Here is a 27,069-nt window from a genome sequence, read left to right as displayed (position 1 = left end):
TCAATATCATATATGTTTATTTATATTTAATAAAATCAATTATAAATAAATTTATATTGTAATATTTTAATTTATCATAAACATAACTTATGTATATCGTATTAATATAAATTATAAATTTATAATAATTATATTTTTTTAATTAATATATGATAAATTTATAAACATCATTATAAATTATAATATATTTTTTATATATTATAAGTTTATAATATTTATATTAATATTCTATATAATACACGTGTAAAATCGATAATTTGTAATTTTTTAGTTAGAGAAGAAAAATGACCCATTTATTATAATTTTTTAATAGGATAGTTTATTTTTAGTAAATAATTACTTTAAAAAGTTAAAATTTTAAAATTAAATTTTAAAATAATTAATTTTAGGAGTATCATTTTATTAAAGCTATTGACTAATTAATTACATATTAACCATAAGATATCATTAGTACCAACTATAAGAAATACAATTTTAATTTCTCATTTTTCGATTACTATCATTAGTACCAATTATAATAAATAATTAAAATTTATTTTTAATAAATAATTACTTTTGAAAAATTAAAATTCAATTTTTTATTAAATTAATTAATATTAGCATCATCATTTTATAATGTATATTAACTAATTAATTTCGTATTAATTATAAGGTATCGTTAATAATAATTATAAAAAAATATAATAATAAATGCATACACACAAAAATGGTAAAACAAATAATTTAAAAAAATAGTTGAAAGTGGTGAATGAGATTTATAAATATTAAATGTTGTACATATTTCGGTTTGATAATATATATCTTTAATTAGGAAATGTGTTTAAATAAATATTTTTTGTGAGAGAAATTTTATAAGACCAATTAATTACGTCATACACCTATTATCCTAGATTAACAATACAAACATATAATCTATACCTATTGTTCTTGCCGGTTGACTTCAGGTTGAATAACCCCTTCTGTATCTACCTCTTCTGGAATTGATTCTGCATCTCCTTGTCGCACTAGAATAAGGCTCTGTTGAGACAGAGCACGCCCTACTTGTTGATTACACTCCGACGATCAAGTCAGCTAGGGCTTACCAAAAGTAACTAGTTAAAAAAGTGTATAAAAAACAACGTACCTTTACCTGGAGACTTACTCTCCTTTTATTGTCGCACATGCAACATGCAACCACTCTCCCTGGAGATAAGCAAATCTTAACTGAAAATATACTAAGCACATTAATCTTTTATCTCTAATAGAAAAACCACCTGCCACAGGCACCAATGATCTTCAGGTGCCATTCGTAGGCCCACCTTCTGTTACCAATGCATCCCCCTACCTTAATAGGGTTAATAGCAACTAGTCACGTGTAATAGATATGCAACAAAAACATGCAATAGAAAATATTTCCACATACTCACAACATGCAAAATAACAACAATATTATATTCACCGTCCCAAACATATCCATAAGCAGGTGTATATATGAAATTACTTTGCGTAACGACCCTACCGCGCGCTTTGGGCCTACCCTGAAAAAAGGCCATCCGCACAAGTCTCACCCAGGCCCAACGACCGAGCTAACCTCCCACTCCACAAAATAACTGAGCATATGAAAATACTACTGAGAACCGAGTACTTGTCAGTACATAAGCCTCCAAGGCTCAAGCTGAGCTTGGCTAAGTGAAGAGTCTCTTGAGTACCCTTGGTTGCTGACGTGACCATTTCCCAGAGGTAGGTGGGACGCGACGCACAAAGCGTCTTTGAAGTGACATCTTACTGTACGTGGCCCCCACATGCACACGTGTCCTAGCCTTAGTTGCAGCGAAACTCAACTGTTTCAAATTCCCTCTTCTTTCAAAACTTTGTTTCAGAAACACTAAAACCCCTAAAGCCCTTCAAAACTTGCACCTTTCCTTCTTATTGTTCAGACCTCCTCACACATTCCTTCTCATTTCTCCAAGTTTTCCTTCTTCTAACCACAAAAGGTACTCCTTTTTCTCATCTCAACTATTTACCTTTCACGAACGCATGCTCTGCCTGGGACCATTCAGTTTTCATCCATTTATGCTTATGCTTGATACTGATTAATCATATGCTGTCGTATGAGTTCTTGAATGCATGTTGGGTTCTTTTTTTCAGCTCTTCTAGATGGGTTTCTCCTATACTGGACTGAAAAACCCAACTTCAAGGTTGCTCGTCGCCTAGACAAATTAGCTCCTGCTGATCAGGAGGTTTGCAAATTTTTCACAAGCCTCCCAGTTGCCTTCTATACTGCCTAACTCTTGGCCAACGAATTTGACCTGGACTCTTTAAAGAGTTACACCGGTACACTTTTTCCCCTTTAACCTTAGAGAATAAATTTTTTGCTTGCGTAATGTAACCAATCTTTCTCGTGTCTTCCTTGCAGATAGGATGTTGGCTCGTTTTAACAAGGAGGACTTGCTGAAACTGGCTACGAAGGCAAAGATGGCCAGCCATTTGCCACTGAAGGCGGCGGTTGCCTCTACTTCTTCCGAGGACGACGAGGACACTGCCTCAGGCTTTGTCTTCACCAGGAAAAGAGGGAGAGCTGCTCGTGCCACTAGCCCGATTCCTTCTCCTTCTCGAGGCCAGGGAGCTTCAAACGCTACTCCTCTTCTGCATCCTTCCCACGTCCTTCCAACCACCTCGTGTCCTCTTGAAGGGGGTGCAGAGAGCTCAAGAAGGAGAGGCCTTTGGGACTAGGACGTCGACATCACCTCCTACTTGGAGGATTCCTGATGGCATTCTCATGGAGCTCTTCTTGGATGTTTGTGAAAAATGGTGCGGAAGCTTATGTATGAAATGGGCAAGGTCCTCCTAGGAGTTGTGGTGACCTTGAAGGTGCATGAAGAGTATGGAAGAAGGGAGGTTCGGCCAGCCCTTTGATAGATGGTGAAGATGAAGATTAGGTCCTACAAACTAGGCAAAGGCAATGTATGGCACTAAATTGGCAGCATAACATTACTCTCATTAATCTTTCAAATACAAGTGCTAGGCATCTCCTTTTATAGGCTAAGGAGGCCGTAAATGTTAAGCTAAGTGCACATGAAATGTAAGCAAAATGAAATGGAAATGTGGAGGCACATGGGCACATGGAGCACATGGGTGCACATGGCTTCATAAAACCGTCCATTGATTAGTGAAGGCTTCTAGAAACCTTTAGCTAATCAAGGTTAACTCCTCCTTAATTCTAATGTGCAGAAAAATAAACATTTGTCCACATGGCTATGCTATTTACACCCCAATTAAAGCTAAACTACACTTGTTGGGCCTTCACGGAATATGTGCTAGTATGCCACTCTCCCATTCATAGCTTGATCCAAGTAAGTCTTCTTGTCCTAGACGCTCCTAGCTTGTCCTAGACGCTCCTAGCTTGGTCTTCTTGTCCTAGACGCTCCTAGCTTGTCTTAGACGCTCCTAGCTTGGTCTTAGACGCTCCTAGCTTGATCTTAGACGCTCTTGACTTGGCTCTTGCCTTTCATGGAAGGTTGTGCTTGGCCCTCTTCCATCATCCCCTCCCTCTTGAAAAGGATTTGTCCTCAAATCCAATGCTTTTGCTTCCTAGGGGAATGGTTGTGGCTGGATGGTGTCCATCATCTCCTCCTTCTTGAGAAGATCTATCCTCAGATATTCAGATTGGATCTCGGATAGCAGCCTCTTGCTTTGAGAACTAGGATTGCCCTCCCGGGTCAAACTTGTACCTACGAAAATCATCAAATAAAGCAGAGGTGTTAGTTTGAAAATTTATTTCACTAAGTTGCCATTTTTGGTTTTCCTTTGTTTTTGGCAACTTTTCACAATATTTCTCTTTTGATGGTTGTATGTGTTCTATAATCATCTCATTTATTTGAAAATGTTCATTTGTGGTTACTTTCTCTTTAGGCATAAATTCTATAGAAGATGGTAACAACTTAAAAGGAGAAAGATGATTTAGCCCACATATGACCTCAAAAGTAGAATTATAAGTAGTTTTGTGAACTACTTTATGGTGTGTATGCTCATCTCTAGAGTTTTGTTTGTCTTTTATGATTATTCTAGACATAGTAGAAGGAGCTAGATTTTCAAATGTATTTTGACCATGCCTTTGAGGATGATAAGAATTTAAAGTGTACAACTTAGTTGCAAGTTTTCCAAATAGAATCCTCAAATCATGGTTTGCGAAATTTGGAGCTCTATCCAACACTATGCTTGAGGATAAACCATGAAGATGTAGCACTTCTCTAGAGAAAAGTTTATCCATGAAAATCGAATCAAAACCTTTTGTTGTCCTAGGAAGCTCTAAAATGAAATTTGTGTCTTCCGAAGGATCATTTACAAAAGGGGAAGGAGTATAGAGTTCTTGAGACATTGCCTTAGGTGTAGTTTTAAAACAAGAATTGTACCTAAGGTAATGCCTTTGAACCTCTTTTCTCATGGGTGACAAAAGTTTTCCTTTTAAAAGCTCTAGAGTTTTATCAACTCTAATTTGACCCATGAGTTCTCCTTCATGAAGACTTTTTCTCTTATGTGTAAAGATAGTTTCGTTGTTACAACCATTGTTTATGAAAATTTGTACACTTTGCAATGGTTGTCTCAATAAGACATGACAAGTTTCTTTAGGCACTACTTCACATAAAAAATTGTGTTGGTAGATGCTTATAGATAACTTAACATTCACTTAGTGATATCCTAGCACATATGAGAAATAATCTACTTTATCTTTATCTATGCAAGCTTCTTTTAAAGACTCTTCTTTTTTGCTCATGCTTGCAAGTGTTCCTTTACAAGAGGTAAGGCTAGGTTGTTCAACAAGAAGCATGTTTTCAAGGGTATTTTCAATGTGCTTGCCTTGTTGAATGACCTTGTGGGAAGGAACACTCTTCTCCTACTCCTTTTGTTTCACAAGGTTCTCTTTCTTTTCTATTTTTACATTTTCATCACTCTTACTAGCTTCTTTTTCTTGGCTACTATTCTCATCTTTGTCCCTTAAGATCATAGATCTTTCATTGGAACTTTGAGATGCTAATTGATCATTGCCAAGGTATTCTAAACATGGCATTTCTCTAGCTTGAGTGTGAGAGATATGCTTGGTTAGGTTTTGGGAAAGTTCTAGAGATGGTTCTTGTATATGTTCTTCCCCTCTATGGAACTCATCCTTGTCATAAGATACATAGTATGAACTTTGTTTTTGACTTGATTGTTTTCTCAAAATTTGTTTTTCAACTTTAATGCTAAGTTGAATCAAGTCATTTAAATCTCTATAAGGTAAAAGTTCAACTTTGTTTCTTATCTCAAGTTTGAGACCACTTAGAAACCTAGCTATGGTGGTATGGTTGTCCTCGTTAATCCTTGCCCTCTCAATATATGATATCATCTTTTACCAATATTCTTCTACACTCATATCTTTTTGATGAAGTCTTTGGAGCTTGTCCATCAACTTCCTATTGTAATGTGAGGGAATATGGCGACATCTCAAGGCTCCCCTAAGGTCATTCCAAGATGTAATGGGAGGGTCCTTGTGGAGATGTCTCTCTCTTTTTAGGGCATTCCACCAATACATAGCATCACATTGAAAACTTAAGGTAGCTAAGGGTACTTGCTTTTCTTCACTCACATGGTTGTAAGCAAACAATTGCTCTACCCTCATCTCCCAATATAGATATGTTTCTACATCTTCTTTTCCATATAAATGAGGTAGCTCTACCTTAGCTTCCTTTAGGTTTTCTTGTCTCTCTTTTCTAGCACTCCTAGGGGATGGTTGATGATATTCATTTGTCCTAAGACTTTCTTCCCCAAGATAATCATGATGTTTAGAGCTAAATGCATGAGAATGTAATTTTTTTGAAAATTGAGACTTCTCATCCTTTGCTTTAGTCAGTTTATTAGTTTTGGCCTCATTCTCCAATTGTTTAGATGAAATTGATTGAATATCTTTGGAAAGTTGTTTCAAAAGGGATTTGATGGATTTCATATCACTTTCCATAAACTTTGAAGAATGAGAAGACATGATTAGAGCTTTGTGTGTAGAAGTATTTTACTTTGAGAAAATTTAGGGAAGTCAAAGAAGGTAGTCTTCCAGGTAAGGGAGGTGAGTCACAGTGGACTACTTAAATACCAAGCCTTGCCTTAGCCAAAAACTATCCCTTGATGTCTTCACACAAAGCTTTCTCTTAGTAAATCACTTAAAACACAATTAAGTTGGAGAAATCAAAATTTTAATGCAAGAAAACAATGCGAACTAGCTAATTAACCAAGCTTTAAGCAATACAAGATAATTAAAAACGTAACTATCTAAAGCAAAGAGATGCAATTAAAACAATTAACAATTGCTAAACTAGATAGTTCTACACTAATCGGCCCTAGGTGAGACTTCTTGGACACTTGGAGCCCTTGAAGACACACTCACCGTCTAATTGCGTAATTAAAGAAGTAATTAACAAAAATTAAGTTGCAAAGAAAATAAATGAAACTTTCTTTGTTGATCTTTTTTTTTCTATTGGCACTTCCTTGGTTGTCTTTGCTTTGTTGGGCCTTCCAAATGTTTGTGGTGTTTTTGGTAGGTATTTGTTTCTGCCCTTGCCTTTGTTCCTCTTAGAATTAGGGAATTAATTCTCCAATCCAGCACCTATCAAGTAAACTAGACCTCACTCAAGTCAAATTTCCACTCAAATAAGCACCAATTGGAAAACAATCCAACACCAAATTTAGAGGCCAAAGAATTAAAGCAAGAAACAAATTAATTGGAAAAACAGTACCACACAAAAGGAATTAAATGTGACAACTAGAAAGAGTTCCAAAGAAATATTAGACAAGCAAATAAAGGTACTCAAAGAAAGGTAGACACACAAAATGGATCCTAAGAATAGCACTAGAATTGATTTCAAAATAAAAAACAGCACCACTGAAATAATTGTTGTGGGCCAGAAAGCGTGACTTTCCCCGATTTATGCTGAGCTGCCCTTTTAAGATTTGCTTCTGAAAATTTATATGCAAATAATTCAAGATCTCAACTAAATTCTGGCGTTGGTTTCACTCCAAACGCATAAACCATTTCTTTTTAATAAATTTTCTAAAATCAGTGTTCAGTTACGCCAACTGTAGCGCCAGATTTGCATACTGTTTTTATAATATTTATCATTTTTTTTTTCTGTTGACTCTTTTGAACTGATTCTTTTTTTGTCTTTTCTGTAACACCTCAATCTTGAATAATCCAGAGAATCAGAAATTTCCTATGTGGGAAAATAATTTTCTTAAGCAAAACAGCCAGCACAGAGTTATGCAAAACAGGGGATTCTGTAAAAAACAGGAAAAAAAAACCAGCAAGATACCAAAAGACAAACACAATGGAATTGGTGAAAAGGAATTTGTGTAGATCTAAACACAAAGATGAACTCAAGCTAAAAATAAAAGGCACCAAAGGATAAAAAACACAGCAGATTCAAACCAAACATTTATAACAAAATCAAGAAACAAATAAGCCAAACAAAGTACTACTATGATTTGATGACATTTTGGAAGAACATGACTAGACAAAACACATATAGATTCAGAAATTAAAATACTCAAATGAACATAAAATGAACTAAATAAAATTCCTAAAATAAAATAGCAACACAAACTATATGGAGACCTACCAAAAATTGCACAAAGATTGCTCAAGAACAATTGAACAAGATGCACCGATTGGAATTTCCAAACAGCACACCAATTCAAAGAAAAAAAATTAAAAAACAGCAAGACAATATGGAATATGAAGAACAATACGGATTAAAGAAGAACTCAAAAAGAAAATGACCAAGAGATACTCATCTTTGAAGAACCTATGCTCTAGATACCAAATGATGGCATTCTCATGGAGCTCTTCTTGGATGTTTGTGAAAAATGGTGCGGAAGCTTATGTATGAAATGGGCAAGGTCCTCCTAGGAGTTGTGGTGACCTTGAAGGTGCATGAAGAGTATGGAAGAAGGGAGGTTCGGCTAGCCCTTTGATAGATGGTGAAGATGAAGATTAGGTCCTACAAACTAGGCAAAGGCAATGTATGGCACTAAATTGGCAGCATAACATTACTCTCATTAATCTTTCAAATACAAGTGCTAGGCATCTCCTTTTATAGGCTAAGGAGGCCGTAAATGTTAAGCTAAGTGCACATGAAATGTAAGCAAAATGAAATGGAAATGTGGAGGCACATGGGCACATGGAGCACATGGGTGCACATGGCTTCATAAAACCGTCCCTTGATTAGTGAAGGCTTCTAGAAACCTTTAGCTAATCAAGGTTAACTACTCCTTAATTCTAATGTGCAGAAAAATAAACATTTGTCCACATGGCTATGCTATTTACACCCCAATTAAAGCTAAACTACACTTGTTGGGCCTTCACGGAATATGTGCTAGTATGCCACTCTCCCATTCATAGCTTGATCCAAGTAAGTCTTCTTGTCCTAGACGCTCCTAGCTTGTCCTAGACGCTCCTAGCTTGGTCTTCTTGTCCTAGACGCTCCTAGCTTGGTCTTCTTGTCCTAGACGCTCCTAGCCTCAATTAACATGCCACCTTTGTTTTGTGGTTTGAATTATCAGTTTTGGAAGGTTAGAATGAAAATCTTTGTTGAATCTCTTGATAAAGGAATTTGGGATGCAATTGAAAATGGCCATTTTATTCCTAAATTTGAAAAGGATGGATCTTCTATTGAAAAACCATGATCCCAATGGACTGATGCTGAAAATAAAAAGGCCAAGTTTGATTGCATTGCCAAGAATATCATAACCTCTGCTTTGAACTCTGATGAATTCAGGATCTCACAATGTGCATATGCTAAGGAAATGTGGGATACTCTAGAGGTCACCCATGAAGGAAAAAATGATGTGAAAAGAGCAAGGAAACATACTCTAATACAAGAGTATGAGATGTTCAGAATGCTCAAAGGAGAATCAATTGCTAAAGTACAAAAGAGATTCACTCACATTGTCAATCATCTAATGAGTCTTGGAGAAATCTTTGACAAATAGGAGTTGAACATCAAGATTCTCAAGTGTCTTGATAGATCTTGGCAACCGAAAGTCACGGCTATCTCAGAATCAAAGGACTTGACATCTTTGACAACAACCTCCTTGTTTGAAAAGCTTAAAGAACATGAGTTGGAGATGAATAGACTAAATGTTCAAGAAAGTGAAGACAAACATGTAAGGAACATTTCCTTGAAAGCTTACAAGCACAAGAATAAGCAAGACTCAAGTGATGAAAGTGAGGAAGAAAATCTTAGTTTGCTGTCCAAAAAATTTAGCAAATTCTTGAAGAGAAACCGCAACAAGGAATCCAACAAAGAAAGGTATGGAAATATGAAAATTAGTGATTTCAATTCTAACAACTACACTTGATTTGGTTGTGGAGAACAGGGGCATATAAAAGCTGATTGCACAAACAAATAAGGCAAGGAAAAGAAGTCAAGCAATAAGGAAAAGAAAAGGAAATAAAAAAGAGCCTATATTGCTTGGGATGAAAATGAAGTCTCTTCATCAAGCTCCTCATCAAGTGAAGATGAAAAAGCCAATCTGTGTTTGATGGCTGAAGGAGTGATGATTCAAGCAGCTCAAGCAATGTAAGTTCTTGTGCCTCCTTAAATGCTGAAAACTATAGTCAATTGCTTCAAGCTTTTAAAGAAACTCATGAAGAAGCTAATCAATTGGCTCTCTTAAACAACCGATTGAAAGGGTTGAATAACTGGCTTGAAAATAGAGTCAAGACTCTTGAAGAAGAATTGGAAAATTCAAAAACTAATCTTGAAAATGTTGAAATGCATTGCAAAAAATCTTCTTGCTTGTGTGACTCAAAAGCTTGTGAAAAATGTAAAACTCTTGAGAGTAAAGTCCACTATCTTGTAGGAACTGTGGATAAACTTTCAAAGGGTAAATCCAACTTTGAAACTGTCTTGGCATCCCAAAAATGTGTTTTTGGAAAATCTGGTTTGGGGTTTAATCCTCAAAACAAGAAAAATGGGATTTCAAAGCCTTTTCAAAAGTGCCAGAAAAACAACCGATTGAAAGATCGAAACAACCGGTTGTTACATGTTTTTACTGCATGAAGAGAGGCCACTCAGTCAGATTATGTAAAATTAGGAAATATTCTGTTCCTAAAGGTATTATGAGATGGATTCCCAAAGGTTATGAAGTTTCCAGTGATAAAGGTGAATAAAAAGGACCCACATTTGTAAGGGGACCAAATCTTGTTGCTTGAATTTATTGTGTTGTAGGGATACTAAAAGAAGCATGGGCTCTTGAGTTATCAGATCAAGCTTTTGGAAGAAAAGGATTTTGTCTGGAATTGACTTAAGGTTTTGTACCAGCTTAAGTCCTCTTGAAAGCCAAAAAGAAGCCTTCTTGATCATGAAATAATGACTCATCGAAGGGACTCCATGACAAAAAGGATAAGACTTTCTTTGTCTTTGTTTTTTGTGTTATTAATCCATGCTAAAATCTTCATCTATTAAGAGTTATACATGTACAATTTCATTTTGATTCTTCTCTGTTTTTAATATTTAAACTTGTTATTGCTTCAGAAAAACAACCGATTGTTTCCTCGAAACAACCGATTGTTTCTTCTCTGACAGCATTGCATAAAATTGATTTAATTTCTTTATGCATTCTATCTTTTACAGATTTCTTTTTAAAAAAGGGATTATGAGTCAATAAAGCAGTCATGAGGTCTGATTTGGTTCAGGAGAAAGTTACTTCTTGTCATAAAAGGAATATATTCCATATCTTGGAAATTCAAGTGCCTTTATGACTAGTCAAATCCACATGTGCTGACCATATGATTTTCTGGTAAGGGATGATGTGGTTCTGTGTAAAGCTTGGACCAGATTATTTTTTCTTGAAGAATGAAACCCTCTACAACCAAGGTATCAAAGAAGAATTTTGTTTTGCTATAAAACCCTCTGCAACTGTTTTTCTTCACAAAAACAACCCATTGGCATATCTCTTGCTGCATCTCATATCTTCCTCTGTTTTCTCTAATTTCTCTCATTCTGGTTTCATGGATTCCATTCCTCCATCATAAAAAAGGATTAAAATCAGAGCTATAAGATTAAGAGGGCGTATTGAAGGCTGGTTTTCAGGAGACAATGAATTGATTGAGAAGTATCGCTTTGAAACAAGTAGAAAAGTGATAAACAATCCAAAAGTTGTCTCTTTTAGCTAGTTGAAGAGTCAAAAGCTGGATGATGTGAGAAGACTACTCAAAGAACAACTGCTAAAGAGGTTCTTAAAGATGAAATGGAACATCTATCCGGATCTTATTCGGGTTTTCTACACCAATTTAAAGTTTGAAGGTAACAATCTTGTTTCTCATGTCAAAGGTGTGGATATGGAGATTACTCATGAAGTATGGGCTGCTGTGACTGGCTTAAAGTGTGTTGGTTTGAGAATCAACAAAGGGAACATTGGTGTGGTGGAAGACTTCAACAAGATTCAATATTATAAAAGTTGTTTGAAGAATCCTCATGCACAAGTAAGAACTTGTTCTATTGGAGGGTTGAAATTGAATGAAAGGTTGTTGGCTCTCATTGTCACTTGGATTCTAACACCAAGAGGGAGCAATCATTCTGTTCTCACTGAGGAAGATCTTGTCTACATATATTGCATAATGGGCAAAGTCAAGATCAATTGGATCCATATCATCAAGGAACACATGCAAAAATCTATGAGTGAACAATGGTTCACTAAACAAGATGGGTTTTACCAAGATTAATGGAAGATGGGTAAGTAAGGATGGTGAACATGGTGGTTCCTCAAGTGGTGCTCATGCTGAACATGATGAAGAAGATCAAGAAGTCGTTGAAGGTGCCGATGTTAATGTTCAAGATGAAGAACAACCTGCTGCTGACTTAGATGCTGAAACAAGTGCTGAACATCAAGGAAATAAGAATCCCTCAATGTCTTCCTTTGAGAGATTCATGGTAAATAGGCTGGACAACTTTGCTGAAAATCAAAGAAATCTTCATGTGTGTTACAAATTTTCAAAACTTTGACAACATATTTCAAAGCATGGACACACGTTTTCAGACCCTTGATGAACAGATTGAAGTTGTTCAAAACTAGCTTTTTGAGTTGTAGTATGGGAAAGAAGATTGAAGCCAAGTTTTGTTATTCTTTCTATGCTTGTATTGTTTTTTTTTGGACTATTCTATTTTTATCTCTTCCTAAAGTCTATTTGTGAAGACAAATAGGGGGAGAATATGGTTTATGTGTTGTCTTAAAACTACTATAGTTCTGATTTAAATTTCGGCTGCATTCTGGTTTTTGTGTGTTTTCGCTTAGCTATTTGGCTGGTTTTTCTACTGTTATGGTTATGTAGAAAACTGGTTTTTGTGCCATCACAACCTACTATGAGAGATGATCTGGATTGCATAGTTTTTTGTTTTGCAGGTGCTGTTTTAGATTCAATCAAGATCAACACAAGCAACTAGGGATTTGTCTTCATCAAATAGGGGGAGACTGTTGATCAAGAGTGATCATGTGCTTTTAAGAATCCAAATCCAAGGTGTTTGATGAAAGACTGGTGTTGCTGCTGTGTTTGGGTGGGATCTGGGTAGAATAAAGTGTGATCCACTCCCTTGTTGAATTTAAAACTAATGTGAATTAAAACCTTTTTGAAATCAAGTGTTTTTCCAACTAAATGAAAAACAACTTGTTGCTCTGTCTAATCAATCGGTTGTTTTACTCTTAGGAGTTTTTGAAAAAGGTTTAAAGGTGTTTGGTTTGGTTGACTTAACTGTCAAACCAAAATAATCGGTTGTTTCGTGGTTTCAACTGATTGTTTCTTTGAAAATCCTAACAAAATTCAGTTTTGAATGGTGAATCTATTTTAAATGTTTTCTAACTGAATACGCTCCTTCATTAAATGCCTTGACCAATCTTTGAAAATAAGAAATGGTTTGTTTATGTTTTCAAACAAGTGAGAAAGATATTTTGAGAAGTTCAGTTTGACAAATTTTGATTCTAAGATTTTAAGATTCACATCAAGCTTTGGATTTTCAAGAGAGAGTGGAATATGATTGCAATTGTATTCAATTCAAATTGTACTGTGATCAGGTGTAATCCTTTCTAAACCTACTGTATTTTTGGTGTTGTGTTGCCAAGGAGTATTGTATGTTCTTGAGGTGTTCTAGATCAATACTCTTGGTGTGGTTTGCCAAAGGTAATGTGTTTCTTGAAGGGTTCAAGGTCACTACTTTGGTGGTTAGTGTTTTGTAATGTGGTTTGATTGCTTAGTGGATTACCCAATGGTTTTCTGGGGACTGGATGTAGCTCTTGGCTTAAGAGTGAACTAGTATAAACTGTTTGTGTGATTCTAGCTTATTCTGAACTCATTTAAATTTTTTTTTAAGCTTAACTGGTATAAACAACCGATTGCTTTTCTGTGTATTGCTATATAAATGTTTGAGTTCTTGGCTAACTTGATTCCTGTTCTGGATTTATACATAGAATTTCATTAAACCTGAAAAAGTTTTCAAAACCTTCGTTTAAACAATTCACCCCCTCCTCTTGTTTAAGACCATATATTCTAACACTATTTGCATACTTTATCTTTATTATGATTTTCATTTGTCAACGCCTTAGCTCTTTACTTATGCGTACCGTGTTTTACTTTCAACTAGTTCAAGTAGCTTATGATGATGCGTACACACCTACGTATACTTAATCAATCAACACGTTTTTATTGCTAGGAAATTAAAATTTTAACGAAAGTAACCTTTTTCCGGACCATTCACCATGGCCATCATAGGTTAATGCTTGTCAAGGTAGTATCTTACCTTGATTCCACCAAGTATCGCCTTGCACGGCGCGTGTTCGGGCGACTGAGCTATGCAGCTAAACAATCATTCTTACAGAGCCCTTGTACTTAGGCGGCTGACAACACCTGAGTACCAATCATACGTTTCACCTGCGCGACTAACTCATCCTACACAGTGTTTATACTCGGGTGTCTCTCACACACCGAGCTAGTTCATCCCACACAGTGTCTATACTCGGGTGTCTCTCATACCCTGAGCTAGTTCATCCCACACAGTGTCTATACTCGGGTGTCTCTCACATACCGAGCTTGTTCACCATGTCTCAATATGAACGACCTATCTATGCAACTTCACTTACCCCGCAAAGAGTCTAGACTCGAGTGATCTCTTTCACACCGGGCTAGGCCGAGTTAACCTGTACTGGGCCAAGTGATCTATTAGTCAAATTTAATCATCATACAGAGTGCCTAGACTTGAGTGATTACTTTCACACTGAGTTAGCCCGACTTATTCTGTGTTGGTCTGGATGAGGCATTGATGTGAATGCAATAACAAGAATACATCATTCTTTGACATTCTTAGGAGCAACTTGAGTTGGTCATGAAATGGCACTTTACTTAGAATTGGATCAATGTTCTAATTCAAGAACTCACCAAGACTTTGCACCAAACCAAAGCTCATATGGAAGTCCATATATTGTCAAATGGAATCAAACCACAAGGAATGAAGAACAAGAATGGAAAACCGAACAGAAATGTAAGAATAAGCTACTGTACTGAACCAAACAATTGAAACAAAGCTGGAAACACAATTTCAAACGGTAAAAATGAAAGGAAACATTAGAAACTAAGAAACTACCGAATGAAAATTGAAGAAATGAAAGAAGAACACTTATAGAAAGGAGCTTGCTGGATTTTGAGACTTGGAGAAGCAATTCACGCCACTTGGAGCCTTATTCCAAGATAAGTGAAGGAGTGCCGCCACTTGAAGCTCACCATTGCATACAAGATAAGGCAAGGAAGAAGAAGACTCAAGACTCACAATTTCTCTCTAAATTTGAGTATAGTCTCTCTACTTTAAATTCCAAATCTGATTTGTACAAGGGCAGCACCTTTATTTATAGCCTATAAGGTGCTGAAATGCAAAGCCAAATGTGCCTCAAATGAGACTCAAATTCGGCGCCAACTAGTGCATGAAGGAAGTGTGACTTTCCTTCCTAGTTTGGCACCTCCTAACTCCTAACTACACTCCCCCTAGCCTCCCTTACTACTTACACCTATTTATTACATCTGCACCCCTATTCTATAAAAGAAATAAGAAGAGCCATCTTATTATACTCTTGTCCCAAAGCTCTTGCCATGCTCCTAGTGATTCGTTGGGCTTGGGCCCCTTGTTGGGCTTGGACCCCTTGTTGGGCTTGGGCCCCTTGTTTGGCTTGGGCTTCATGGGCTTGAGCATCCTCTACTTGGTTTCCATCAGGCATCTATGCAACTTTACCCGTAGTGCGACTTCATGAGGAAGGTCGATTTAACTGCCAAGGGTAATCGATTGCTCACACGACCTTTTCTCAGAAAACCTCTCAGAGGAAAAGGTCATCGCATCACGCATCTCAATCAAACAAGAAAGACAAAAGAAAGCAACAGTATCTCGTAAACAACCATTTATTAGGTGACCTCGTTAAAAAACCCTCCTCAAGGGAAAAAGAGCGTTACCTTTTCAACACCATATTGTTCAACAACAAATATCAAATTAACTAAAATAAAACTTGAGGTTAGCAGCGTTCCATGTCCGAGGGATAGGTCCTCCCTCCAAGGTTTCTAACCTGTATCCACCATTCCCAAGCACTTCAACTACATGAAATGGTCATGTCCACTTTGGAGACAACTTATTCTCTAACTGGTAAGGATGGGCTTTCAGCATCACAGAGTCGGCAACCTAAAACTGCCGAGGTCTGACCTTGGTTCTTGGTCTCAGCTCGACTCTTCTTTTCAGCGCTTTCGACTTAATACATGTTTGCTCACGAACTTCATCTAGTAAGTCTAAATTCACTTTCTTGCCCTCATTGGATTTTTCAGCAACGAAATTCTGAAACCGGGGAGAACTCTCATGAAATTCAACGGGGATCATAACGTCTATCCCATACACCAAGCTGAACGGTGTTTCTTTGGTGATGGACTGGGGTGTGGTGTGATAAGCCCATAGAATTCGGGGAACCTCCTCTGCCCAGGTTCCCTTAGCTTTCTCTAACATTCTATTCAAGCCTCTGAGCAAGACCCTGTTGGCTGATTCCACTTGGCCATTCGTTTGGGGGTGCTCCACTGAGGCGAATATCTGTTTTATTCCGAGCTCTGAGCATAGTTTTCCTAATTGCTGACTGGCGAATTGCGTTCCACTATCTAACACCAAATGTTTGGGAACCCTAAAGCAGCATACTATGTCCTTTCATACAAAATGTTGTACCTTGTGAGCAGTGATTTGGGCAACGTGCTCAGCTTCAATCCACTTGGTGAAGTACTCGATAGCTACCACAAGGTACTTCATCTGACGTATGGCCAAAGGGAAATGACCTAGAATGTTTATTCCCCAGGTATGGAATGGCCATGGACTGTAAATTGACCACAGCTCCTCTGCCGTTGCGTGATGCCAATCAACGTGTTTCTGGAATTGCTCACATCACTAAGCATACCTTCCGCAGTCTTCTTTCATCATCAGCCAATAGTATCCTGCTCGCATAATCTTCAATACTAGCGCTCGACCTCCAACATGACTTCCACATATGCCTTCGTGAAACTCAGTCATTACACGAGTGCACTGGTCCCCACTAATGCAAATAAGAGCAGGGTGAGCATATCCCTGACGAAACAACTTGCCATCAATCAACGTGTACTTTCCCGAATTTCTTTTTATCGCTTTCGCTTTTGTGGGCTCACTAGGAAGTAATCCGTCGGGTAGATAGCGTTGGTAAGGAGTATTCTAGGTATCGGTCGTGCTGCCTTGGGAGATAGTCATTACCTCCTCTTTTAGCGCCTCACATGCCACTACCCAGGGAACTTTCAGTGTTTCTTGGGTCAACGATCGGTGACTCCTTCCTCCCTGGGTACCTACCACCAAGACGTCCCTAGGTGGATTCTCTTCCGCCATTCTAGGGGCCTTCAAGGTTTCTTGGATCACCGAACTTTGCTGATTTCCCTTTCTCGAGCTGGCCAGTTTGGTCAAGAGGTCAGTTCGGGAATTCTGCTCTTTCGGTACGTGCACAAGCTCAAACTCGATGAAGGCTTCTTTCAGCTACATTATGCACTTGAGGTATGCGTCCAATTGCGGGTCCTTGGCTTGATATCTGCCCATTACCTGCTCGGTAACAAGTAACGAGTCGCTTTTCACCAGCAGGCTCTGAGCTCCCAACTCCTAGGATAACAACATCTTAGCTATCAACGCCTCATACTCTGCCTGATTGTTGTTAGCTTTAAATGCGCACTTCAAGGATTGTTCGATCAGTAGCTCACTGGGCCCTTCTAGGATATCCCCAGCTCCACTGCCTTGTTGATTGGAAGAAACATGTACTAAAAATATCCACCAAAAACCCCTGGGATCTGGGTGAGGGCTTTTAAAGTAATGTCGTAGCCTCCTAGCTATGAACACTACTGCCAGTGTAGCTTTCTCGATCGCCTGGTAACGCTCCCCGGGCCCCTGTAGCAGCTTGCTGATGAAGTAAATTGGCTTTTGGACCTGGTCCCAGTCCTGCACTATCACTGAACTAATCGCCCTGTCTGTTATGAAAAAATATAGGTGGAGAGGGACGTCCGACAATGGCTTACCGAGAACAGGAGGACTGGCCAAATACTCCTTCAACTGAACGAAAGCTTCCTCACCCTCGGAGGTCCACACAAAGCGATTGTTTTTCTTTAAACACTGGAAATACGAGTAACCCTTGTCTCCACTGGCTGATAGGAAATGAGATAGAGCTGCCATTCTTCCAGTCAGTTGTTGGACCTCTTTGACAGTGGGAAGGGTCCTCATTTCAATGATGGCGACACACTTTTTGGGGTTGACTTCTATGCCCCTCTCGATTATCATGAACCTAAGGAGCTTACCTGCCTCTACCTCGAACACACATTTTTTGGGGTTTAACTTCAAGTTATACTTGCCTATGGTCGCAAAAAATTCTTCAAGGTTTGTCACATGCTGCTTTTTCTCCTTGGAGGTAACGACTATGTTGTCTACGTACGCTTGCACATTTCGTCCGAGCATGGGGGTGAGAATCCTGTCCATCAGACGCTGGTAAGTGGCACCAACGGTTTTGAGGCCAAAAGGCAATGACCTTGTAACAATAGCTGGCAAGCTTTGTCATGAAAGTAGTCTTACTCTCATCACTGAGGTGCATCCGAATCTGATTGTACCTTGAAAATGCATTTCAGGAAACTCAGTAGTCGGCACTCTGAGGCGTTGTCAACCAAGGAGTCAATGCTCGGCAGTGGGAACGACTCTTTTGGACACGCCTTGTTCAGGTTTGTAAAGTCTACGCACATCCTCCACTTTCCATTGGCCTTCTAAACCAATACCACGTTCGCCAACCATTCCGGGTACTAAATCTCCCTAATATGGTCGGCGTTCAACAACTTTTGAGTGTCCGTTTTGATGATTAAGTGCCTTTCTTTGTTAAATTTCCTCCTCCTTTACACTACTGGTCGAACCCTGTTGTCCATAGTGAGCCTATGGCATAGGAAATCAGGGTCTATCCCAGGCATATCAGCAGAGGACCACGCGAACACATCCAGGTGCCTGGCTATCACTCCAACTATTTGGTCCTGCAACTACTGATCTAGTGAGGCACCGAGCTTTAACGACTTTCCTTTGATTTCCCATTCTCGGATGTCTCCAGCTGGTCCCGACCGTTATCTATGGCCTAACTCGGCTTCCAAGACCTCGACCACTTTTCCATCATCAGAAATAATGGTCGATTTGTAACTCCTTTCGTTCTTTAAGCTGCTCTCATAACACTTCCGAGTATCTTTCTAGTTGGACCTTATCGTAATCACCTTTCCCTCAAGGGATGGCAGCTTCATTTTCATATGCTTCGTAGAAGCTACCTCTCTTAACATGTTCAGCAAAGGCCTCCCTAACAACAGGTTATAAGCAGAGGGAGTATTAACCACAACATACCTGATGACGATAGTCCTGGCAACTTCCTAATATGTAAATGTCGTCCTTAAATCAATGTAGCCTCGTACCTCCACATGGTCTCCTGCAAAACCAACTAAGCATCTTTCATGCGGCCTCATTTGATCGGGGGACAACCGCAAGTTGAAAAACGTGGACCAGAACAACATATCAGCCGAGCTTCCTTGGTCAATGAGAGCCCGATGCACCTTTCTCCCTACCATAACAATAGATATCACTATTGGGTCGTTGTTGTGAGGGACTACATCTACCAAGTATGCCTTCGTGAAATAGAGATCAGGATCTGGCGTGTCATCGTGGCCTCTTGCCTCCAGTGACATCACTGCCCTTGCATATCTTTTACTCTTGGTCGTCGTGCTTCCTCCTCAAGAAAAACCACCCCGGATTGTATTTACCTCGACGTGCACGGGGACCTCGTGTGCTTGGCCCCTTAGAACAGGTTCCTCCCGTTGTTCTCCTTGGTCAGCTTCAAGATTCTCCTTCAAGAAACCTTCCTTCAAAATCTCGGCCAATTGGTATCCTAAAGCCATGCACCGCTCAATACCATGCTCGAATCCCTTGTGGAATTCACACCAAATATCTTTTCTTCCTCCCAAATTTTTGTTAGCTTTTTGGGGGAATCTCAGCTTTTCAGCCACTGCTAGTATACCTATCAGTTCCTTATACGATATGCGGAACTTGGGACAAACTTCCTCCTCTTTGCCTCTTTCCTTGAATTCCCCTTTCCTGTAAGGGTGATGTTTGACTTCTGCCTTCTTCCCAGTCGAGGTCTCATTAACCCTCATAGGCCGACAAGCTTTGCTGACTTCCTTTGGCTTAGTCAGCCGAGAATTCGAACCATTGTTTCTGGCTGCTACTGCTTCTTCGGTATTAATGTGGGCGATCGCTTTTCGTCTGATTTCGGAGAAAGATTCTGCATGGCTTCTGATAAGGGAATTGCAGAACGATCCTAGAGCGACCCCTTGCTCAAAGGCGGACACCATGACGTTCTCATCATGAGTTCGGAGTTTCATAGTGAGAGCTTGATGTGAGTTGGTTTTAGGTTGATTCATTAGGTGACACTTTTTAGAATTAAGATTGGTAATTCTTAAGCAATTAAGGTGAGAAGTCTAAGAAAAATCCCCACTAGACATTAACTTAACAAGTGTTAAGTAGATTTGAAGGTCAAAGGAAAAACACAATTATAGGTGATGAATGAATGACAAATAAGGTGCGGAAACAAGAACATTAAACCAATTGAAAATAGAAAACAACACAATTACACAGATTAGAATCAAGAAACAAAGCAAAACAACTGATTGGAATCAAGAACACATGAACAAGACATGTTTAGAAATTGTAATGGAATGGAAATGGAATTGAAAGATGAATGATAGGAAAACTTATGTGGTTGAAGCTTGGGAAGAGGTTCACGCCACTTGAAAGGTGAATAGGCTCCAAGATAAGTGAGGTTACCGCCACTTGAGAGTTCCCAAAGACTCACAAGATAAGACTAAGTTAGGAGAAACAAGTCTCACTAATTCTCACTCAATTTGAGTATAGTAACTTTACTTCAATTTCAATGTTATTTTACATGAACCAAGCACCCTTATTTATAGTGTTAAGAGGTTCGGTTTTCACCAAAGAAATAGGTGGGAAATTCAAATGAAATTTCTTTGAAAATGCCGCCCAAAAACAAGTCACATGGAAGGTGTGACTTTTCTACTTCTTCTCATAAGCCCTAAACTCCTATCCTCACCTCCCTTTTATGTTATATTAAATCTACTCTAAAGAAATTACAAAAAGAGACATCAATTGATGCTCATCTCCTAATGCTTGTCCCCTTGCTCCTAGTAATTTCTCCGAGGCACGGTGGATGATGAAAACATGGGATTGGGCTTGGGCTTGTTGGGCTTGGGCCTCAATTTTGAGAAGAATAATAGGAAGAACTTCAAGTGTTTTGCTCCTTGACCATTCCTCCTATTGATGGAATCTTCTTTTGCTTATTGAGATGACCCTTTAAAGTTGGCATCCATGGTCATCTTCTTATGGATTTGGGTCGTATCAGAGCCCAAAATCGGTTGAGATAATCCTTCAGTGTCTCCCCTTCCCTCTGGCACACATTGAAGATATCATATAAGACTATGGGCTTGACCCGGTCTGCATAAAACTGCTCTCAAAACAATTTGGCGAACTGTGCAAAAGAGGTGATATTGCCATCTGGGAGTCCACTGAACCACTGTATTGCTGTGCCCGTGAAGGTTCCCATGAACATCTTGCACCGTAATGCATATGACCTGCTCGAGATAATCATCTAGGCATTGAATGCAGTGAGGTGACTTTTAGGGTCTTTTACCCCTGTGAAAGTAATCTTGGGTGCCACATAGTGTGTGGGCACTGGCTCCTCCATAATAGCCCGCGAGAAAGGCTCGAGGCAGTCTCTCTTTGGCGGATTTGACTCTCTCGGGATACGTCGGTCTCTATGCAAATCCTCATTGGTTTTGCATAACTCCTCCCGTAATCTCTCCTGCTCTTGTCTTGACTGCTCGTTGGCTTCTTGAAGATTCCTGATGGTCTCCATAAGCTGCTACAATGTGGGAGCCTCACCTCTTTCTTGTCCCAATTGTAAATCTCTCTATCTCTAACTCCTTATAACTATTTGTTTTAGTTATGCTTTTGCTGCTGATATAAACAATCGGTTAAACCGTGATTTTAACCGATTAAAATTCTGTAAACAGTTTATGTATCATTGTTTGATTGCTTTCCTTAATTGCTTATTTGTGATTGTTTGATAAAGGTTCATTCTTAATCAATCTTTGCGAAAATCTTTGACAAACAATTCACCCCCCTCTTGTTTAAGCCATCAATTCTTACAATTGGCATCAAGAGCTAGGTTAGTGAAAAATATTCAAGTTTTTGTTTCTGTTTTTTTGAAAATGTTTTTTTTAATGGCTAGCAAGTTTTCTTTTGGGGAAGGTGCCTTTTTAAACAAACCACCTCTGTTTTGTGGTGAAAATTATAAGCTTTGGTGTATAAGAATGAAATTCTTTGTTGATTCATTACATAAGGAAGTCTGGAATGTTATTTCAAACAATGGTTTCATACATATGTCTAAAAATAATTCTACATCATCTAAAACTGAAAGAGATCACCTTGATTGTATAGCTAAGAACATAATTGTCTCTGTCCTTGATTCTGATGAACTTCTCAAGGTTTCAGAATGTATCTCAGCCAAAGAAATGTGGGATACTCTTGAGAAATGTCACAAGAACCCAAGGGGTGCTTGGTTGGACAAGCAAGAGTCCTTTGTTGAATCATCTTCTTCAAAAACCAAGATGGAGGTTTGTCTTATGGAAAAAGAAGAATCTGGATCAAACCAAGTAAGTACATCTTCTTCCTGAAAATTATTTTCAACTTCTTAATGCTTTCCAAGAAACTCATGAAGAAGCTAAAAGATTAACCCTTTCAAATAACCAGTAGAAAAGTGAAAACAACTGGTTGAAAGAGAAAATTAAAGTTCTGGAAAAAGATTTGAGTAATTCAAATGCTGATTTTGAAAATCTTGAAATGATTTATCAAAAATCCTCTTGTAAATGTGATTCTAGTATTTGCAAAAATTGTGAATCTCTTCAAAAGAAAGTTTTGTATCTTATGAAAGCTGTTGACACAATTTCAAAAGGGAAATCAAATCTCGAAAATGTTTTAGCATCTCAAAAGTGTATTTTTGGGAAACCTTTTGGGTTTTAACCCACAAAGCAAAAGCAGTAGCTGTTGAAAACCTTTTTCAACCATCACAAAAAATCAATCGGTTATAAGGTCGAAACAACCGGTTGTTTGTTGTTTCTATTGTATGAAAAAGAGCCACTCTGTTAAATTCTGTAAAATTAGAAAGTTTTATGTTCCCAAAGATATCCTAAAATGGGTTCCTAAGAATCCTAAGGTTCCTTGGAATCAAATTAACATTTATGAACCCAAATTTGTAAGGGGACCAGATCTTGCCACCTGATTTTGAATTTTGCAGGATTGGTTGGTGAGAAAACAACATATGTGGTACCTAGACAGTGGCTGCTCCAAGCATATGAATGGAGATGCATCCAAATTCGTTAGCATCACTCTCAAACAAGAAGGCCATGTGACCTATGGAAACAACAAGGGAAAAATCCTTGGTAAAGGTACCACAGGCAATGAGAACAACTTTTTAATCCATAATGTGCTCTATGTAGAAGGACTTAAGCATAGCTTGCTCGACATCTGTCAGCTCTGTGACAGAGGCTACCAAGTTACCTTCAGAACAAACTCTTGTGAGATTCAGTTGCCAAACTCCAAGGAAGTTCTTCCTGTTGGTAAGAGATTAAACAATGTCTATTTGCTTGATATTTCTAACTCTACATCAATCGGTTGTCTTCTAACAAAGCATGAGGAATCATGGTTTTGGCATAGGAGAATTGCACACATACAGATGCCTCATTTGAATAAACTGGTTTCAAATGAACTTGTACTTGGCTTACCCAAACTCAAGTTTGAGAAGGAACATGTGTGTGAGGCTTGCCAAAAGGGGAAATAAACAAGAAAATCTTTTAAACTGAAAAACTTTGTTTCATCTTCAAAACCTCTTGAGCTATTACACATGGATCTTTTTGGTCCTTCTAGGACTATGAGTCTTGGAGGAAATTTGTATGCTCTTGTGGTTGTAGATGACTTTTACAGGTTTACTTGGAACATTTTCCTACACTCAAAGAAGGAGGCCTATCCTGAATTCAAAAGGCTAGCAAAAAGGTTGTAGAACATATGTTGCAGCAACATTGGAGCAATTAGGAGTGACCATGGTGGAGAATTTCAGAATGAGAAATTCAACAACTTTTGCAACAAGCTAGGTATCTTTCACAATTTCTCAACACCAAGAGCACCTCAACAAAATGGAGTGGTGGAGAGAAAGAATAGATCCCTTGAAGAGCTAGCAAGGACAATTTTGAATGAAGCATCCATGCCTAAGTGTTTTTGGGCTGATGTGGTGAGCACATCATATTATGTGATGAATCGTGTGCTTATTAGGCCAATCTTAAAGAAGACTCCATATGAGCTACTGAATGGAAGGAAGCCTCACATAGGCCACCTAAAAGTCTTTGGATGCAGATGCTACATCTTAAACAATGGTAAAGAAAATCTGGGTAAGTTTGATGCTAAGACTGACAAAGGTATTTTTCTTGGATATTCTTTATCTAGTCATGAATATAGGGTATAATAAGAAGCTTATGATTGTTGAAGAATATATGCATGTTTTTTTTATGAAACTAACAAATCTGAGCAAGGTTTAGCAAAAGACAACAATGAAGAAGATGAACAGAACATATTCCTGAAGAATCTGGTAAACAACACAAAAATTCAACTGGTTGATTATGCGAAACAACCGATTGAAAATCTGCAACGGAGTGATCTTCCAAAAGAATGGAGGATTCCCAGAGATCTATCTGTTGACAACATCATTGGACAAAACAACAAGAGTGTGTCCACTAGAAGGAGTGTAGCAAACTATTGCAACCATACAACTTTTGTCTCCAAGATTGAACCTAAGTCAATCAATGATGCACTCAAAGATGAGCGCTGGACAACAACTATGCATGAGGAGCTCAATCAGTTTGTGAGAAATGATGTGTGGTCCCTTGTCCCTAAAACAACTCAAATGAATGTCATAGGTACAAAGTGGGTTTTCAGGAACAAGTCGGATGACTCAGGTGTTATCACTAGGAACAAGGCAAGGCTTGTTGCCAAAGGTTACAACCAAGAAGAAGGGGTTAATTATGATGAGACCTTCGCACCGGTATCAAGGTTAGAAGCAATAAGACTTTTATTAGCTTTTGCTTGCATGAATGGGTTCAAACTTTTTCAGATGGATGTGAAGAGTGCTTTCCTAAATGGGATTGTGCATGAAGAGATCTATGTATCACAACCACCTGGATTTGAAGATCACCAATATCCCAATCATGTATACAAGTTGAAAAAAAGCCTTGTATGACTTTAAGCAAGCTCCAAGGCAATGGTACGAAAGGTTAAGTTGTTTTTATCTATCTCATCAATATGAAAGAGGGAAGATTGATAAAATTCTTTCCATTAAGAAATCTGATTCTGCTATAATCTTAGCTCAAATATATGTGGATGACATTATATTTGGATCTTCTAATGAAAAATTGTGTGAAGATTTTGTAAAAGCTATTCAGGGAGAATTTGTGATGTCTATGATGGGGGATCTTTCCTTCTTTCTTGTGCTTCAAATCAAGCAATCCAAAGAAGGCATTTTTGTGTGTCAATCTAAGTATTGCAATGATATACTAAAAAAGTTTGAAATGGAGAGCTGTAAACTTGCAACAACTCCTATGTCAACAAATTGTTACTTAAGTGCGGATGAAGCTGGACCAGAAGTTGATCTAACTAAATACAGGGGGTTAATAGGTTCTTTACTTTATCTTACTACGAGTAGACTATATATTTTGTTTGTTGTTTGCCTTTTTGCAAGGTTCCAATCCAGTCCTAAGGAATCCCATCTCAAAGCTGCCAAAAGGATCCTAAAATATCTCAAAGGCACAATATCCGTGGGCTTATGGTATCCTTATCACTCTCTTATACATCTAGTAGGATACTCTGACTCTGATTTTGCAGGATGTAAACTAGATAGAAAGAGCACAAGTGGGACATGCCATCTGCTTAGATCAAGCCTCATATCATGGCACAACAAAAAGTAAGCGTGTGTAGCTCTATCAACAAAAAACAAGTGTGTGTAGCTCTATCAACAAAAAACAAGCATGTCTAATATATCTAGTTTATCATGTGAGTCGTGTCAGTTAGGGAAGACATTCGTAGTTCTTTTCCTAGTAGTGTCTCACAACGTGCTTCATCTCCTTTTGCCTTAGTTCACTATAACATTTGGGGACCAAGTTGTATTAAGTCTAATTTAGGATTTCAGTATTTTGTTACTTTTATTGATGATTATTCAATAAATACTTGGGTTTTTTTAATGAAAATTCGTTCTGAGTTGTTTTCTATATTTCAAATATTTTAGAATGAAATTAAAATTCAATTTGGAATTTCCATTCGAATTTTCCGCAGTGATAATGGACGTGAGTATCTTTCTCATTCTTTTAAAAAATTTATGGCTTCTCATGGTATTCTTCATCAAACTTCATGTGCTTATACACCTCAACAAAATGGGGTAACTGAGCACAAGAATAGATATCTTGTTGAAACAACTCGTACTATTTTAATCCAAGGTGATGTTCCTCAACGTTTTTGGGGTGATGTTGTTCTTAGTGCATGTTATCTCATTAATCGCATGCCATCTTCAGTTTTAGATGACAAAATTCCTCATTCTATTTTATTTCCACATGACCCTCTCCACTCTTTACCTCCCAAAGTTTTTGAGTCCACATGCTTTGTTCATAAATTTAGTCCTGGCCTTGATAAATTATTTCCTAAGTCACACAAATGTGTCTTTTTAGGGTTCACTAGATCACAAAAAGGATATAAATGTTTCTCACCTTCTCTAAACCGTTATTTTATTTCTGCAGATATCACCTTTAGTGAATCTTTCCTTTAATTTAAGTCTTGTCCTTGTCCTTCTATGTCTTCATCTAATCAAGTTAATATTCCTCTTGTTGTGCCTAGTGCACCTAAAGATTCACCACCGCCACCAACTCTTCAGGTGTATAGTTGTCGTCAAACATCTCATCGTCCATAAGATGACTCTCTTCTAGTGCCAACACCTCATCCCCCTCCGACTCTGATAGTTGAACATCCGACAGTTAAACGTTATCTTCTTATTGCTATTCGTAAAGGTATACGTTCTACCCATAATCCCTCTCCACATTATACTGCTTTGAGTTACCATAGATTATCTTAACCCTTTTATACTTGCCTTTTGTTTATTTCTTCTGTATCCATTCCAAAATCTATAAGTGATGCCTTAGCCCATCCTGGTTGGTGTCAGACCATGCTTGATGAAATGAATGCGCTTCAGAATAATGGAACTTGGGAAATCTGTTGTTGGTTGTAGGTGGATTTTTGCCATCAAAGTTGGTCCTGATGGTACTATTGATTGTCTCAAAGCTCGTCTTGTGGCTAAGGGTTATACCCAAATTTTTGG

At 38.2% G+C, this 27,069-nt stretch overlaps 1 protein-coding gene across 1 annotated transcript; it reads left to right on the top strand.

The window, feature by feature from the left end:
- Positions 1 to 21,973: 21,973 nt before the first annotated feature.
- LOC137838885 (uncharacterized) lies at positions 21,974 to 23,499 on the top strand. The gene is made up of 2 exons (XM_068648099.1): positions 21,974 to 22,315; positions 22,957 to 23,499. The coding sequence occupies exons 1-2, from the start codon at positions 21,974 to 21,976 to the stop codon at positions 23,497 to 23,499; spliced, it is 885 nt and encodes a 294-aa protein (XP_068504200.1).
- The last annotated feature ends 3,570 nt before the right edge of the window (positions 23,500 to 27,069 follow it).

The sequence above is a fragment of the Phaseolus vulgaris genome, chromosome 11, assembly GCF_000499845.2.
Source record: "Phaseolus vulgaris cultivar G19833 chromosome 11, P. vulgaris v2.0, whole genome shotgun sequence".
Classification (NCBI taxonomy): domain Eukaryota; kingdom Viridiplantae; phylum Streptophyta; class Magnoliopsida; order Fabales; family Fabaceae; genus Phaseolus; species Phaseolus vulgaris.
The sequence above is the reverse complement of the archived record's forward strand: the minus strand, read 5'-3'. Positions and strand labels throughout refer to the sequence as shown.